The 16735-nt window shown below is 40.0% G+C and overlaps 4 protein-coding genes across 9 annotated transcripts in view; 2 read left to right on the forward strand and 2 right to left on the reverse strand.

Annotated features, from left to right (window-relative positions):
• The window catches only part of fancm (FA complementation group M), a 45152-nt gene extending 43843 nt beyond the window's left edge, over positions 1-1309 (forward strand). Inside the window, exons 23-24 of the mRNA XM_040041354.1 lie at positions 108-402; positions 489-1309. Coding sequence (XP_039897288.1) covers positions 108-402; positions 489-615 — 422 coding nt within the window. The 3' untranslated portion in view covers positions 616-1309. The remainder of the gene's footprint in view (positions 1-107; positions 403-488) is intronic.
• Positions 1310-1321: 12 nt separating this feature from the next.
• LOC120739561 (mitochondrial basic amino acids transporter) lies at positions 1322-8269 on the reverse strand. Of its 4 annotated transcripts, XM_040041358.1 has the most exons (5): positions 7815-8265; positions 6171-6214; positions 5444-6077; positions 5075-5158; positions 1322-4497 (listed from the first exon to the last, which is right to left on the reverse strand). In XM_040041358.1, exons 4-5 carry the CDS (start codon positions 5123-5125, stop codon positions 3727-3729), a joined length of 822 nt encoding a protein of 273 aa, XP_039897292.1. In that variant the 5' UTR covers positions 5126-5158; positions 5444-6077; positions 6171-6214; positions 7815-8265; the 3' UTR covers positions 1322-3726. The 4 variants fall into 4 exon arrangements, with proteins under 4 accessions (XP_039897292.1, XP_039897289.1, XP_039897290.1 ...); XM_040041355.1 differs by lacking the exon at positions 5444-6077 and having other exon boundaries at positions 7815-8269; XM_040041356.1 differs by having other exon boundaries at positions 5075-6077.
• A 676-nt stretch (positions 8270-8945) lies between these two features.
• On the forward strand, positions 8946-13470 carry LOC120740458. 3 transcript variants are annotated; one of them, XM_040042848.1, is made up of 4 exons: positions 8946-9328; positions 9514-9578; positions 10133-10219; positions 10562-13470. In XM_040042848.1, the coding sequence occupies exons 3-4, from the start codon at positions 10142-10144 to the stop codon at positions 12506-12508; spliced, it is 2025 nt and encodes a 674-aa protein (XP_039898782.1). In that variant the 5' UTR covers positions 8946-9328; positions 9514-9578; positions 10133-10141; the 3' UTR covers positions 12509-13470. The 3 variants fall into 3 exon arrangements, with proteins under 3 accessions (XP_039898782.1, XP_039898781.1, XP_039898780.1); XM_040042847.1 differs by having other exon boundaries at positions 8946-9578; XM_040042846.1 differs by having other exon boundaries at positions 8972-9041; positions 9106-10219.
• A 125-nt stretch (positions 13471-13595) lies between these two features.
• On the reverse strand, positions 13596-15959 carry LOC120740459. The gene is made up of 2 exons (XM_040042849.1): positions 15209-15959; positions 13596-14440 (listed from the first exon to the last, which is right to left on the reverse strand). Exons 1-2 carry the CDS (start codon positions 15953-15955, stop codon positions 14105-14107), a joined length of 1083 nt encoding a protein of 360 aa, XP_039898783.1. The 5' UTR covers positions 15956-15959; the 3' UTR covers positions 13596-14104.
• Positions 15960-16735: the final 776 nt, after the last annotated feature.

Consider the following 16735-nt stretch of genomic DNA (forward strand, 5'->3'; position numbering starts at 1 on the left):
ACAGAATTTAGCAGCGTTTTCCACAAATTCACTGAATTAATTAGACTGAATGATTGCTGCATGAGACAATGTCTTTCTGATCTTTATGTTAACTGTCACTGTCCCAGGTGAGGCATCTCGTCCCTTTCAGCGAACTCGCTACTTTGACAGCACTTTGGCGGCGCTAGTGCGATTAGGGGTCCGCCTGCTGTGGAGCGACGGTGCTGAAGAGAGTGCCGGGCTGCTGGCAGATGTGGCACGTCTGGAGCACCGCAAGGGTCACGGCATCAGCATACCAGTGGAAGTCAAAGGGCAGCATAGGCAGCAAGCACTGCAGCTGTACTTGAGCTTGCCTTCAGTTAACTATGTTCAAGCTCTCAACATGAGCCACAACTTCACATCGATCGCCCAGCTAATAAACAGGTGATGGACGTTGTGTTGTATCAAATTATGAATACTTTCTTCTTCTTCAGTACGTCATCTCTTCTTTACCTGCTTCCTCCCTGCAGCCCGATAGAAGCCATACAGAAGGGAGGGTGTATGAGTCGACCAAAAGCAGAGGAGATCTATCGGTTCCTGCGCTACTCCTGTGACTCCTTCCTCATGAATATGTCAAAATCAGGAAAGAACAGCTAGCATGCTGCTGGAAAAAACACTGCTGGGACACTACAAACTGAAATACATCTTTTTTTTTTTTCCATTTATCCTTATGTGTATTTCTTTTCACTTCATACATTCTTCTGCTTCTTTCTGTCTGTGTCTCAGGAAGACAGCAGTTAGAATAATACATTGACTGAATTTAATATGATCTCTCAATGAGAGAAGAGCTTCAGGATTTTGGTTCATCCTTTTTGCACATCAAGTTGAAGGGGCACAACACTCAAACACTTTATATTTATGTTAAAGAACACATTGGGTTTCTTCAAAGTGTACAGTTGACCTGTAAGGTAGTATTAAGCAGCATTGGTAAGAATTCAATAATTGAAACTTGAATAACATAATGGATGTTTGTTTTCTTTAATAAACTATATTTTATGTGTTTATTAAAGTAGTTTTGTGCCACATTTTGAGAAGGAAATCTTTTCCAATACCCACATTGAGCTTCTTTGATATCAGCTTACTTCCTCTAGAGGTCAGCCTGTTTCCTTCTAACAGACCACGAAAGCAAAAAAAAATGTGATGTTTATTACATCACTTTTTTTTTTTTTTACTGAATTGAGACAGCTCATTCTTTCATTCACTTAAAACTTTATTTTGGGGGGTTTGCTAGAAGCCTAATAATTTGTAGGGTTTCCAAATGTTCAAACTTAAAAATGCCCAGCCAAAAAAAGAAAAAAAAAAAAAAAGTAAAGTGTTTTATTTCACTGTTCTCCTTTGGGGTTTTAAATGACATGTTCTACTTTGGTGAAAGGTATTGTACAAGTTGTTAACAGTACAAACAATAGCAACATCAGATATTTACAGCAGCATTTTCTTTTACAGAGATATCAGGAATTACTTGCCAATAAAGATAAACCCACAGGCAAAAAGCGGTAACAACACATGAATGCATTAAAGTAAAATCTGAAGTCTAGAGTTCTCACAAAGCAAAAAAAAACAAAACAAGAAAAAGACAAAGAAAACTGCCACATTCAATATATACATTCTCTTTGGACAAATCCAAAGCAGTTTTCAAGACCTCCACATCTAAGCCGGCACTGCGGGCTAAGCTACACCTGGAGGTCAGTGAGCTGTGAAGATGTAGATCATTTACATTAAGGGAAAGTAATGGCTTCTGTATTTAGGACACCTTTCTTGTGAATATTTAATATAGAGGTGTTCGTGAATGCACTTGCTGCAGGCTGGCTGGGTATAATGCTCATTTTAATGCTGAAGAATGTCAATTGTTAACTATGCAGAAAAAACAGACTTTTTTTAAGTTAATATACAAAGGTTAAAAATACAGGAGCCATTACCTTCTCTGCCTCTAGGTGGCAGAAATTAGTGTACTTGACTGGTCTTGGCAAACTGCAAGAGAATCTTCCCTTTGTAAAATTGTAAAATCCATTGGGAGGAATTGTGATTGCCAAAATGTATTTTTAACCATACACATGCTTAATGTCATACCGTAAGGTGCTTTCTTTGGACACACTACAGTGTCCACAACATGATTATATTGCATCTGATTTGGTTTTACAATGACCGCCTCAAACACAGAAAATATTACACTGTTATTTTTTTCTGACCATCAAAAATTCTTATGTCGTACTGCAACAGACCACCATCAGAGCCTCCAATATTTTTCATTACAAACTTTCTCTCTGTACAGAATAAGTTTGTGGTAACTGCAAACTTGAAACTTTATACAGCAGCCAGAATTAACTCAGCTACAAGGGAGGTAAAGCTGGTGTAGGCAGAATTTTTTTGGCATCATAGGGCTTTAAAGGGTTAAAGTTTGTTTTGTTTTTTTGTTGTTGTTTTTTTTAAGCCAAGTGTATCATACAGCCAAATCAGTATTTTTTTTTTTAAATTTCACCAGAAGGTTCAACAAAAATTTGAATTTTCTGCCAAAAAAAACAAACAAAAAAAAAATCTAGCGTCAGAGACTTTAGCTAATTGCATCTTTTCAGTGAGATGCTGAGATTATGATGGTGAAAAGCCTGACTGAAATGAAAAACATCAAGACAATCAAGACACTTTCTTCCCCCCAGTTTCCATTCCAGCGGAGGACTGATGAATTTTGTTCTGATCCTCCCTTTACTCTTCCAACACATGATTGCGGTGGCTACTTCTGGGTATAAGGGGATGTTAAGAAGTCACAAGTCTGATCCGCAGCAGCAATGTAGACAATCGCTTCTAAAATTTTACCCTCTTTCCTGGAAAGAAAAGCGACTGGCCTTTAAACCTAGTTTTTGTAACTATTTTTCTTGGCTGAACATTACAGCAATGGTCATTCAGTACAAGTGACAGTTTAACCCTCTGTTAGCGATTATCAGTGGCTCAGTAGTCGTAGTAGCTAGAGCCCGAAATCACAGCTCGTCTTATGTGCACATTTCAAGGCATGTGTGCAAGCCAATGTTTGTCTAGTGACTTGGGGCAGAGAGGGGAGATCTTCAGGTTAAAAAAAAAAGTGCGTTGTGACTTTTTATTTTATTTACCTTTTAAAATTTCTGCCTAATCCAGTTCAAGCTACATGAAGCATTAATAAACATGAAAATTTGCTTGTAACAGTTTACACAAGATGCTACAAAATAGTGTTCACGTGATGCTAAACAGGATCATTTTTGACTATTAAAAATTACCCTAAAAATCATCTTCATTTAACTAATGGTAGAAAGTAACAGTATAAACAGCACCGATTCACAAATATACCAAACGCCGTGCTGTGTGTTTAGGCTTGTGTAATATTGTAGGATGAAAACGGCATCATTAGGATCAAAGTGTTCAACATTTTCGGGACATCTGTAACAGTCACTGTATGTTACAGTAACTCTTGTAACTGTCAAGTTTATTTCAATTTGCTTAAAAAAGCAAAATATGTACAAAAGCAAAGAGAACATATTTACAAGTGCAGCTTTTCTCTTAAAATATATATTATTTAAATACTATGTGAGACCACTTGGTTTAAGCTTTATGGACAGATGCTTACCCAAAACATAGCTCTCCTCTGTGATTGTGGACACTAATTAACAGATCCTTGACCTGTGTACAAACTGTCTACAGGTAGGTTTGCTTAAAAATTAACAACACTCACTGTTGCACGCCAGCTTACATGCTGGTCGGCTGTGTCTGCGTTTGCAGAGGCTGCAGCTGGACAGACGGCGGCTCAGAGTCTGGAATGCTACACTCTCCACCCTCGCGCATGTACATTAAGAACAAAGTCACAGTGGCAAATGTGGTGGCATTCACTGGGAATGCACGGAGCAAAGTGGACGTAAGTCCACGAGTGAACACTCTCCACCCCTCCTTTTGTATGCTCTGCCTGACACAGTCCATGATACCATTATACTGGTAAACGCCGCCGACCCCATCCGCTTGCAGACGTGACTTGATCACATCCACGGGATAGGTGGACAGCCAGGAAGCTATGCCTGACATGCCACCAGCAAACAGCAGCTTGGGGATCATGTAGGGGTCTTCTGGCTCACAACCCAGGGAGCGTGTCAGCACATCATACGCAAGGAAGTACACGCCAAAACCCGGCGTCTCGCGCACCAGGGTGGTAACCATACCACGATTGATCCCTCTGATCCCCTCCTTATTGTAGATTCTCACCAGACAGTCCAGGGAGTTCTTGTACATTTTCCTCTTAGACTTCTTCTCTCCAGTTCCTTGCATTTGCATACGTGTCTTGGCCAGCTCCATTGGACAGCAAATGACACACTGGATGGCTCCAGCAGAGGCTCCAGCCAAGAACTGGTTGAGAGGTGTATCACGGCCAAGCATGCGCATTGTGTTTCCCTGGACACCAAAAACTATAGCATTGATGAAGGTCAAACCCATCATTGGAGAGCCAATACCTTTGTACAGACCCAGCATCTGCAAACACAGATGTTACTGAGTCAGATCAACACTATAAAAACAAGAAAGTAAGGAGGCTATAGGAAGCAGTGCACTTTTTTCCACATGTTATCAGCAATGGATTACTAATATGGCTAAAGCAAATAATTATGGGTTGCGTATCGTCTAATAATCTCCTTTTGCCAATAAAGCTACTTCTCAAATACATCCTCATCATTTATTTTACAAGTACATAAACAGCTGAGAAACCACCTTACGTTTGAATATTACTGTGGGGGGGAATAAAGGACATCCATGTGAAACAGCCATGAGGTCTGAGGGGCCATGCCCCCTCTTAGCAAAAATAGCATGATGTCCAAAGCTTTATTTAGCTCCTCCAGGAATAAGCTCCTCATTGACCCCAGCTAACAGAGACCCCCCACCTCGCCCACGTTGCCTAATGCCTTTACTGAGAGACGGGACAGCAACTAAACACTTTAATCAGTGCACAGGACATTCTCCAGATAATAAACAACTCCAGCTTAACACCAAGGACATATTTAAATGTAACCTATTTAATTTAAAGCAAGCACTGTGCTAACAAATTTAAACTCACCGACTCCTGGCGTATGATTGATTGGAAGCAGTGGAACGTCCCACGGTACATAGGTTTATTCACATTTTGAACCTGAAGCCGCACCTGTGGGTGACAGAACTCATTGGAGTAAAAACTGGAAAAAGGCCAAAGAGGACCACAGTAACTACAAACCAAGATCTGTGTAATACAGGTTTTCAGGGAAACAAGCAGTCAACAGGAAGAAAAACAAAGGATGATAAAGGGGGGGGTGCAACATGTGGGAGAATAAGAAAAACATTAACCGAGTATGAAGCTGTAAAAAGAACAAAATGTCTTCGGTGCTTTTTATTTTAATATCTCAAAGACATAACAGTGGGTGAGAGAAAGAAAGACCTGGACCATACTTACTAGGTCACATTTCCGTGGAGAGGTTGTTTATTTCTCTCTCTCATCTACAACACAGTGACACTGTTGCTGTTAAAGACAGCCTCCGAGCCCCAAGCAGACACCGGCTCAGGGAGAAATGACATTGAAAGCAAGGGTGTAAAAGAACTATAACCAAACCATTCTCTCACTGCTTGCCTCTAAAGCGGATGCTCCACATTCACACAAGTCTCACGTCAAAACGTCCTCACTTTGCCACTGCTTAATCCAGTCTATGCAACATTTATATGCGAATGGCATCAAGTAAAGAAAACTGTTTTTAGGTTCATTCACATAAATCCTATGCGTCAACCACAGATCATGTAAAAGTTGTGATAAAAATGAATTTGATTTCAACCTTAACACATTACAACTAACTTTAATGCATATAAAACCGTGTGGGACTCTGCAGGTACATAGTGATGATTATATAGGCTATGTGACTACAAGTTATTCAGCTAATTAACCATCCCTACAAATCCTTTGATAAATGACGGTTTCATTGAAATCTGTAAAGAAGTGAACGTACTGTCCCGTTCTGAACTCTAACTAATCAGTTTATTCCTCTTGCTCAGTCATCCCATTCCTCTCTTGGGCTCATCGTGTACTCTCAGCTTATCTGGATTTAAATGAAGGCTGTCAGCAAAGTACTGCATGTTTTATTTTTTGTGACTAATGAGCAAACACCAAAGAGGATGCAGCAGACACCCACCTTTACAGTATCAAACGGATGCCCAACCAAAACACCAGCAGCACCTAAAAAACAAAAACAAAAAAGACAGGAATGAACAACTGACTGTTTCACTGAACTATTCTTATTAAAAACTCAAGAGATGATCACCAGACCACAGCATGCAAAAAGTTGTTGTGTTAGAGCAGAGACAGTGGGTGGAAAACATGTCATACAGAAGTAATCTCAGTGCACACAAGGTCATCATATATCCCATGGACTTCTTCTCTTAAGAAAAGAACCACAATATAATAATTGAGTTATAAAGGTACAAATGCACTGATGGGTTGAGTTTGGAAAAAGAAGATGGCTTTTGGTCCAGTAGTTGCAACAGACACCTGTCCATCATGAGATGGAGCAGTCATCAGCTGGTCACTGCACTGCACGACGTGACGAAAGCTTAACACTGACGAAAGCTCAACAATGACCTGTCCTTGACTTGTGTCAATATGCCAGAAAATCATTATACAACACTGTCTTCATATCAGATATTTTCAAAGACTGCACACCAACATGAGGATAATGCACCAGAAATAACACCACTGAATTTCTAAAGATAAATATGTTATGCAAATAAAAAGCCTCTTTGTAAACAAATCATACAGCTTAAAACACTTGGGGTGATTTAAATCTGCCATGTGTTCATGCAAGGTTGTCAACTAGGTTTGGAAACTGATGTAAAGCCATTAGGGGAAGGTTAAAAAAACAACTTCGTTATTTTACTCTTGCAGTAACTTACATACTGCATGTATAACTAAAATGCACTGGTAAAGCAATATCTGAACTTTTTATTCCCTTAAAAAAAAAAAAAAATTCTCAGACTATTCTATATAAATAGTTTAATGTTAGTCCAAATCTGGTACCATTCCTTTGTATTTTGTAATCAGCTACATGTTAAGCCGTTCAAGGGAGATAGTAGTACTAATAGTACTGTAGTACAGTCATTCTACACCGCACTACTGACTCTCTCAATGAAGGTGTTATCTAAGACTAAGTTACAGTGCAGTAACTCTACCTGGGATCCAACAGACTTTGGGAAGTCCTGTCCTTGAACACTGACAAAGCAGCTTGCAAAATTCCCACAGGGCTTTTGTGTGAGGCAAAGATGAATGCATGAGCTTAACTTTCTGCGGACCGCCGCCTCTCCTCATGGTAACTCCCTACTTTGGAATGGGTTAGTGGAATGATGAAAGGAATGCATATATTTGGGGAAATTGCCCGATAATCACTAAAGAAAAACTGAGATCACGATCATTTCACATTTCTGGGGTTTCCTGGACGTGTGCAAGTTTAATTGATAAGTAGATATATGATGAATGTCGACTATAAACAGCAATCTCTACGTGGGTGCTGCAGATTTGGGAATAACTTCAAGTTAGCACTGCAACATAACGTTGAGCTGGGGGGGTTAAAAAGCACCCAGCTCCAGTGTTTTAGTATTCAACCTGTCATTCATGTGGGTTTACAATGTTATCACATAAATTAGCTGGGTGTAAATCGAGAAATCACGGCACGGCACAAATTACACCGCAACAACAGCTTGAGCTTTTGACGATGGAAAAAAACAGAAAGGTGGCTAATGCTAATGCTAGTGTCAACCTGTTAACGTGGCTAGCTGCTACTCACCTCCTACACATCCAGCAGCGAAGTCCAGTGCCATTCCCTCAAAAAATGCAACGACTGGAAGGTGTCAGGCTAACTTAAGGGCTGATAAACGTAATTAAAGAGGCGTAAGTGGGAAATGCTTTCTCGGTATCTGTGTAAACTTGGCTATTTACGACCCCCCCGGCTTGGTGTTCAGCCAGGCTGGTTAGCTAGGTAATAGCCTCCTTTACGTTGCTGATGCCCAGCAAACGGAAGATAAACGTCTCTGGCTAATCGCTCGGACGCGAAACTGGAATAAAGCAGTTTTCTTCTCACTGGTGTCCCTTCCTCTCCCTCTATAGAAGTGCTCTTTCAGGCAAACCTTTCTATTTCTGTACCGCGGCAGAAGGCGGGTTTTCAAAGTAGAAAAGAAGCGTTTGCCCTTTTTAAGACGACCCAATCGGATTATTTAGAAGCGGACAACTCCCCCAGAGCCCTCCTCTAGTTGGTACTGTCCGCCCCTCACGCCCATTGGCTGCTGCAGGGGGCACGTCACCTACGCCAAAAGTCTGAAGCTATCTTTCCTCTACCGTCACATCAACTGTGGTCCTCATCAGCCTTGTGAATTTCCAGTGTGGCAATTTGTGTAGTTATAATGTAGTTTGAATATATAGACTGACGTAACAATGAATCATCCAGTAATGGTTTATAGCTTAAACGTTATGTTTATAACATTTTTGGCTTTATCATAATTGTATTTTTCAGTGTGATTTTATTTATTTTTGCTTAGTCACGTTGTGTGGCCTTGTGACTTTTGGAAGCAGGTGTTTTATGCCCAATGTGCATGTCTGGAAAATGCTTCACGTATTTCCGTGTTGTTTTCAGAATGTTGCATAAGCAACAGGGACTTGACTTTGACTTGACATGACTAATATAACTATAACTGTTGAGAACCGGTTCCCACTGTTTCAATTCCTTGGAATTGTTTGACATTTTTGCAAACCATTCCCTTATCGATTCCAGTCGCCCCAAATGACGTCACCACGTTGCGAAGCGTCATTTACCTGGCAGGAAACACGGCACCTAAGCGGCTCAAACGCTCAAAAGTTTCGTTATACTTTACGAGAACGGAAGACAACAGAGCAACTTGCAATACTTGCAAAGTAGATATTTCATTTAAGGGAGGAAACTACGGAGCCCCTCTGATGACATGGTACAAAAAATAAATAAATTGTGGCCACGAAATATCATTTCGAGGCCACGAAATAGGTATAACGTGCCCACGAAATACTTATTTGTGGCCACGAAATACTTATTTGTGGCCACGAAATAGGTATAACGTGCCCACGAAATACTTATTTGTGGCCACGAAATACTTATTTGTGGCCACGAAATACTTATTTGTGGCCACGAAATAGGTATAACGTGCCCACGAAATACTTATTTGTGGCCACGAAACACTTGATGATATATATATATATATCATCCCAGGGCACATTCACTAGAACCTGCGTCAGCCATAGTACGGAGTCCTTGCTGTTGGTGATGTCCTTAAGGTGAGTGTATTATATTTTATATTTATTTCATATTGTTATCCCGCAATTCGGCAGTTATTTATTCAGACCTATATTGTTACTGTGTTCTAAATGGTATCTGCTGACGTTTCAAATGTTGTATCCTCATGTTGTTACTACACGTTGTTTTGTTGTGCTAATAGCCGTAAACTCATTTTTAACTGTAGGACGTGTGGCGGCCCCGCAGCACACTTTCAAAGTAGAGCAAGGCTGAAGGCTACTAATAAACGAGGTATGTTCAACATAAAACCTTAGTTCTCTGTGTCACGAAGGTGTCTCTCTTTTACCCTGGCCACATCACCATACTAGCTGGTGCAACTAATCTGGTCTGGACAATAATAACAGTTTTAGATGGAAAGCATCTTAAAATTGCCTCTTTTTTGCTGAACATCTCCTTTGAAAGTAGCATCATGTGAGTCACACTTGTTAAGGTAATACATGCTAAATGAGCCGTAGCTTTCAATGCATCACCGGATGAAGCCTTGCAGTTACAGTAGCTCACTGCGGGTATCACGTTGCCAAGGGAACTAATAAAGCATACAGTGATCGGAATGATTTTGTATTGATGCAGGTCGCCATTGCTCATGCTGAACTACTTAAACTCCAAGTAGAGAATCGCTCCATTCCTCATTACCATAGATAATATCTAAGTAATAAAACAATCATTATCAAATTCTGATTTGCCATAAATAAAGTGATTTTATAGGTAGGCTATCATGTAAAAATCTGCTACATAAAATTTATAACTGAGTGTAAAAATACTTATTTCATTTTCATGTGGTTTAGAGGTCAGCTATGGATACTCGGCTGCGAGAATTCTTAACAGAGCGTAAAGTTGAAGAAGATGTGATCAAGAAACTTGAAGATGAGAATGTAAGCCACTGCAGCTGTTGCTGTGTGCGTGCGTGTGTGTCTGTGTGTTTGTTTTTGAACGGAGAGCCGCAATCCACAATTTACTATGCACATTCTAAAACAATTTATTGAATTTCATATTTTTGTTTAATCAGTGACATAAATTAATGACGTGATATGTTTAAAGAGTAATTTTAAAAGTAATTTTTGTTCATCTTATGTTGGACAAATGTGTACCACATTACCAAAAGTATCTGTTATCAAAAGTAGATAGCAAAAAACAACTCTAAAATATGCAGTTGTATGTATTCATTGTTTTTTTAATATTGACAATTTTATTAATTTGTTATTTATATTTTTCAGATTGATGAAACTGTCATTCCCTTAATGACAGACAATGACCTGGCAAAGTACATCCCCAAAGTTGGCGATAGAGTCTCCACTGTGGCCTTCTGCAGACAAGCAACACTGTCACGGACGTCACCATCCAGGAAAGAATCTATACTCTCAAGGCTACGACAAAGACTGACAGGAGCTGAGGGAATGCCTCCTAAAAAGAAATTGTCTCAGTGGGCAGAAAATACAAATGCAAAACGAATAGTGAGACGAATTGAGGTTGGCTGGATGGATTTTGATGAGGAGAAGGGTGGGTTCAAACAGGTGAAGTCTGTAAGTGGTGGTGGAACAAGGCATTTATCTGTAGATAAAAATGAAACAGTGTCAAATATCAAACTTATGGCTGAAAATCTGTTTTTCCCCAATGGCACCTCAAAAAAAAACAAAATTCTTTCACACTATTCAACTCATATTGAGAGCTCACAGATGCATGTGGATGCTTCCAGTACAGTTGATGAGTTGTATAAGCAAAGTAAAGTCAAAATTCTGCGACTTTATCTGTGTACCAGAAAGAAAACACAACAGCAGCCCCAAGACGTAGAGGCCGATCATGCAATAACCCAGCCCTCTGTGGTAGATCTCACTGGCAATGAACCTAATCAGGCCGCTGATGATCTGTTGGTGGAAAACATAAATTCAGAACCATCAAACTTTGTAATTAATGATGGAGCTTCCATAAGTGGATATTTGGAACTGAATGACACATTACCATGGGATGGTCTGCCAAATGTAGGTGAAAGTGAAGATTCTGATGCAGTTGTTATTATTAGTGGGGATAACAGGGTGGATATTAGTGTGGTTGAACTAAACCCTGAAACACTGTTTACAGAAAAAGAGTCGGATCCACCTCATCACACATTGTCTCTCTCACCGGGGCTGACAGGAGAGGCCAATATTCCTGACCAAGCACTCCCTGAACCACGATCTTGTCCCGTAATACTGACTGTTAGAAGAGGTCATTGTCTTCCTGATTTGATCAGTGCCTTTAAGGACTCAAACATTATTTCATCTGAGGTCAATATCAAAATGTTGTTACCAAATGGAGAGCTTGAACAGGGGGAAGGAAGTGGTGTTTTGCGGGACTGCCTGACAGAATTTTGGATGGATTTCTATGACAGCTGCACATTGGGAGTTGAGGTGAAAGTCCCATTCATCCGGCATGACTTTCAGTGTGAAGAATGGCAGGCTATAGCTAGAGTGTTTGTTGTAGGGTGGAAACAAGCTGGTTACTTCCCAGTGAAGCTTGCAATACCCTTTCTGGAGGAGATATTGTACGGCTCGACAACCAGTAGTTTAAAAGATTCCTTTCTTTTGTATGTCTCACAAGAAGAGCGATCTGTTCTCCTGAAGGCTTTGGATGACTTCAATTCAGTGGATACAGATGAATTGCTGGAAGTACTTGATGCACATGAGTGCAAGCAGGTTCCTACCAAGGACACACTGCTCCCTGTTTTGGCACAGATAGGACACAAAGTACTTATTCAGGCCCCAATGTTTGTAATCAAGTGCTGGCGTCCCGTTGTGGGTTCTGTAGCTGGTTTACTCCCACCAGAAGGACTGCATCATTTCATAGCAGAAAAAAAACCGACTGTAAAAACAGTGAAGGAGCTTCTAATCTTTCCAGAGGAGATGACAGCTGCCCAGTCAACAGTTTCTCGTTACCTGAAAAGGTACATTGGAGAAATTGATTTCAATTATCTTCAGCTTTTCCTGCGGTTCTGTACAGGATCCAATCTGTTGGATAAAGCCATACTAATTGAGTTCATAGAAACTACAGATTTCCTCCGCAGACCACAATCCCACACATGTGGATGTGTACTAAAGCTGCCCCTTGGTTATCACAGCTATCCAGACTTTCGCAGTGAATTTAACAGCATTCTCACAAGCTCTATGTGGGTGATGGATGTGGTGTAGGTCAGTGTTACCCAACCTTGGTCCTCAAGGCACTCTGCCCTACAGTTCATAGAAACACGGGTGTAGTTAACAGTAACATGAAGGAATGAATGTGAATGTTCAATAGACTGGGTGGTTAAGTTCTCTTAACAGTGTAGCCCGTTGTGCCTTTTTCATGTGCAGCCTTTTTTTTCATCTGGTCAGTAATTGCTTTCTTAGTTTTTCCCCCCAATTAAAATAGTAAGCTAAAGGGAATGTTCAGGTTTTTTGAAGTGGAGTTACCTGTAGTAGACAGCACTTAGCACTCTGATTTTGCAGAAGCAGCAGTGAGTGTTGGGGACAAAATAAGGCAACAAATTGCTTGGGGAATGAGACCACAAAACAACACCAGTTGAAAATACATATACATATTTAAATAATATTTTCAGTGCTTCACCTGGTAGGAATCCGTACACTAAACATAGAAGTGCATCTGTTCCTGCTGCACACATTGTTACTGTGTTTCTGGTTAGTGCCAAAATAAATTACTAATTTTAACATTCTAATACTTTTTTACTACAGGAAGAGTAACAAATATTTCCAATATAGCATACAGTAACAGTTCTACAAACTGGAAGATTGCTGAGTGCTGTCTACTGTATATACATACATAAGTACAACACCATTACAAATACCATATTCCAACTGATTAAGCATGTTCTATATTAAAGTATTTCAGATGTTTGCAGAAATCTTAATAGAAACAAGAATGTGAACCTTTATGTTCCTAATGGGTTTAGAAGAAAAGTTGTCAATTACAGAGATTGGTTACATTGTAAAGAGGTTTGTATAACATTTTAGAAATAACTGTTATTTTATCCTGTTATTATATGCAAAATACAACCTGTTTTTGAGTATGGTGTATTTTGAAAGACACCAGTAAACCATTCTCATTTGTACAAAACTTTGTCCTCTCTGTTGCATTCTATACATCTTTATTAAGCATGAACATGTCTAATGACACCGCTGAAAGTTATTTAACTACTCATTCTGTAATGTCATACACGTGCTATGATTTTTAAGAAAAGAAGCCGTTCTTTATCAAACATGGGATTGCTTTAATCTATTCCACAATAACAAAATTATAGGCTCAAGAAACATTTGGAGCATTGGTGACACAACTATGATTCTACACTTTAGCCTACTTGGTCTTCTTGTCTAATTGATCACAACATTAGATATATTGCCAGTCTATGTGGTTGTTATCCAAGGTGCTCTTGTTTTTGTTAGAAATGAACACACTTTTGGTACCAAAAACTATTATGAACAACTTTTGATGCTTTAACAGTGTGATAAGTTTAACTCAATCCCAAAAGGATTTATTTTTTTCTAACCTGTATCATATTTTAGTTTAATACTCCACGCTTTGTAGCTACCAAGAGCAAGCAACACTTCATGATGAGTTAATTTACTAACATGGATAAAATGAAAATTATGTTATACAGTCTTTTCTGATAATTTTGATACAAAGACAAGATAACTACAGACTGGAGAAAAACAATTACTTAATAAGTACATTAAGCTGTAGGAATACGTACTGAAGTACAAAATGTACTACATTTGTATGTTTGTGTCCATTTAAGTAGCCTCAAATAACTGTGAACGAACTGTATCCCTGAGATGAAAATATAAATCAAGGGCCTGGGACATGGTAGATGGGAATTCCAAGCTTGATTCTTCCATTATTATTGTGCACAAATCAAACACTTGCACATCACATGGGACTGAACTAACAAAAGTGCAGCTATTTTTACACAAGGCCAAATCTTCTGTCAATGGAACGAGACAGTCTTCTGCACCCCAAAGGTGAGGGGCCATGTACATGACATCAGGTATCCCACAGGGCACGTTGTTATTCTTTGAGGGCCTTATACGGTGAGCATTCCAAACACTCCGGATGTCATTCAATACCTCCTGATGAAGAAACAAGAATTAGGTCAGAGCTAATTTTTTAAAATGGCATTTTTAAAATGGTCGAAAATAAGTGTGGTGCATCCTTAAATGAATTGAAAAGCAGCAATGTTTGGATGCAGTTTAATGAAAACCAAAGGAAGAGGGAGTGATTGCAAAAACAGGAAAAGAAAGAACCACACCAGGCAAACCACTAAGTTGTGGGATCTGGGCTTTATACTAATACTAATACTAATACTAATCTTGGTCCGGATGCGCAAAGCTTTTCAACTTTATGCGCATAATAGAGGTGACAAAATCAATATTTTTCAATCCCATGAGGGGATCCAATATCATCTCAGACCTGAATGTACCAATGATAGAGCGCTGAAGAGTTACTGATGCGTGAAGTCTCTGACTGCTTTTGACAGACTGGCAGCGACAGATCGGTAGCTGCAGCATAACTGATGCAGAATGAGCGCAGACAAGGATAATGTCCTCCGATCAGAAAAAAAACAACATTTAAGTCGTGCTGACTTCTGATCAGTTCAATTGGCAAAGTGTTCCCTGATTTAAAAACTTTGGCTGGGTTGATGCTTCAGCCTCCATTACGCACATACAGAGCGCAGTTGACCTACTTCAACAACGTTAGGAATACATTGCATTTACCGTTCGGTAAAGGTAATGTCGTTTTAACTATGTAAACGATTATTTTGCTACCCTTACTGCTAAAACAGCGTAATTTAATGTAATTAATTACCACCACTAGTTATCATAATATGGGCCATTTACCTGAATGATTGGCATGAAGCAGAACTGTGACAGAGCTTTGTCAATGAAATCCCCAAAGAAGAATCCTTCGTCCTTCAGTTCTCCTAGAAGCTTGATCCATGACTCGACTCCTTCTTTTCTCATCACTCCCCACCAGCTCTCAATTCTCTGGTTTGCGGTACTTGCTCCTGTGACGTAGCTTCTGTCTCCTGCTCTATCATCCCCGTCATTTCTCCGTAAATAACGCTGGAGGTCTCTGACCAACACGTTCTCAGTGCCCATGTCAGTTCGTACGAGCCTGGGGAAACCCCCACGACTCTCCACTGCTTCCACAAAGTAACCTCCGATAACCTTTGGGTCACTGTTAGTGTGTGCGGCCCGCAGCCAAATGATGTTGCGTGAGAAACCGTCGATGCATCCATTAATACATATCCCATATGGCTTTAGTTTGTCATAAGAGTCTATGTGCCACACAAAGTTAGGCCCCTGAGCAAAATATTGCCTCCTTCTAAGACGTCTGGTCTGGCGAACCTGGGAACCTACTGGGTCCAGTAAAGAGATGAGGATCCTGACGTCTTCTTTCTTGATCAGAATGCCGTGTTGTTTGCACTTTGTAAACATCCACCGATAACCGTGATCCTTCCCAGGCCCTTGCAGTTGGTTCACAATAAAATCTATCCCGGCGTCCAGGTCGTACTTACGTCTGTAAAGCGACTTGGCTCTCAATATCCGGTTTAAATGTCTCTCCGTAATGATGGTTCCTTGCATTGCCAGGCTTTTCAAAATGCATTTGTAGCTCATTCCCAACCTGAAATAAAACTTAATCAGACTGTCTCTGTCCATGGTGTATTTAGCCTACTTTTATGCTTGTGTCTCTACGCAGCTGTCCAGGAATTCTATCAATAAGATGTGCGCACGTTATCTATTTCTTGGCCACAAATGCGTAATTCGTTGCCACGTTATACCCAATTCGTGGCCACAAATTAGCATTTCGTGCGCACGTTATACCTATTTCGTGCCCTCGAAATAGTATTTCGTGGCCACAAATAAATATTTCGTGGCCACAAATTAGCATTTCGTGGGCACGTTATACCTATTTCGTGCCCTCGAAGTAGTATTTTGTGGCCACAATTTATTTATTTTTTGTACCATGTCATCAGAGGGGCTCCGTAGCAGGTAAATAATCAACTAATAGTGCATATTATGTTAGCGCGATCTGCCTTATTACAAAACCTGCCATTACTGTGCATTTAGGTGACCATGATGAGAGAGATGCTGGCAGTTCTCACTGCAGTCTACCGGTAGCGTCTCCTTTCAGGCCAGGAAAGACGAATGTCACCGAGCAGTGAGTTTGTGGTAAAAGGCTTGCACCTATTTGCCACAGCAGATGCCCCCGATTTTCGGTAAGTGAATGTGTTTAATTGTAGGCAGGGACATTACTGGATATTCTTGTGTAGTTGCCACAGAACAATTTATGTTATACTTTGTTATTGCTACAGAAGAATATTTATTTTACATTTACAATTTTTTTCCCCCCGGGGACCCCGT

Source organism: Simochromis diagramma, unplaced genomic scaffold (genome assembly GCF_900408965.1).
Source record: "Simochromis diagramma unplaced genomic scaffold, fSimDia1.1 OVJJ01000304.1, whole genome shotgun sequence".
Taxonomy (NCBI): domain Eukaryota; kingdom Metazoa; phylum Chordata; class Actinopteri; order Cichliformes; family Cichlidae; genus Simochromis; species Simochromis diagramma.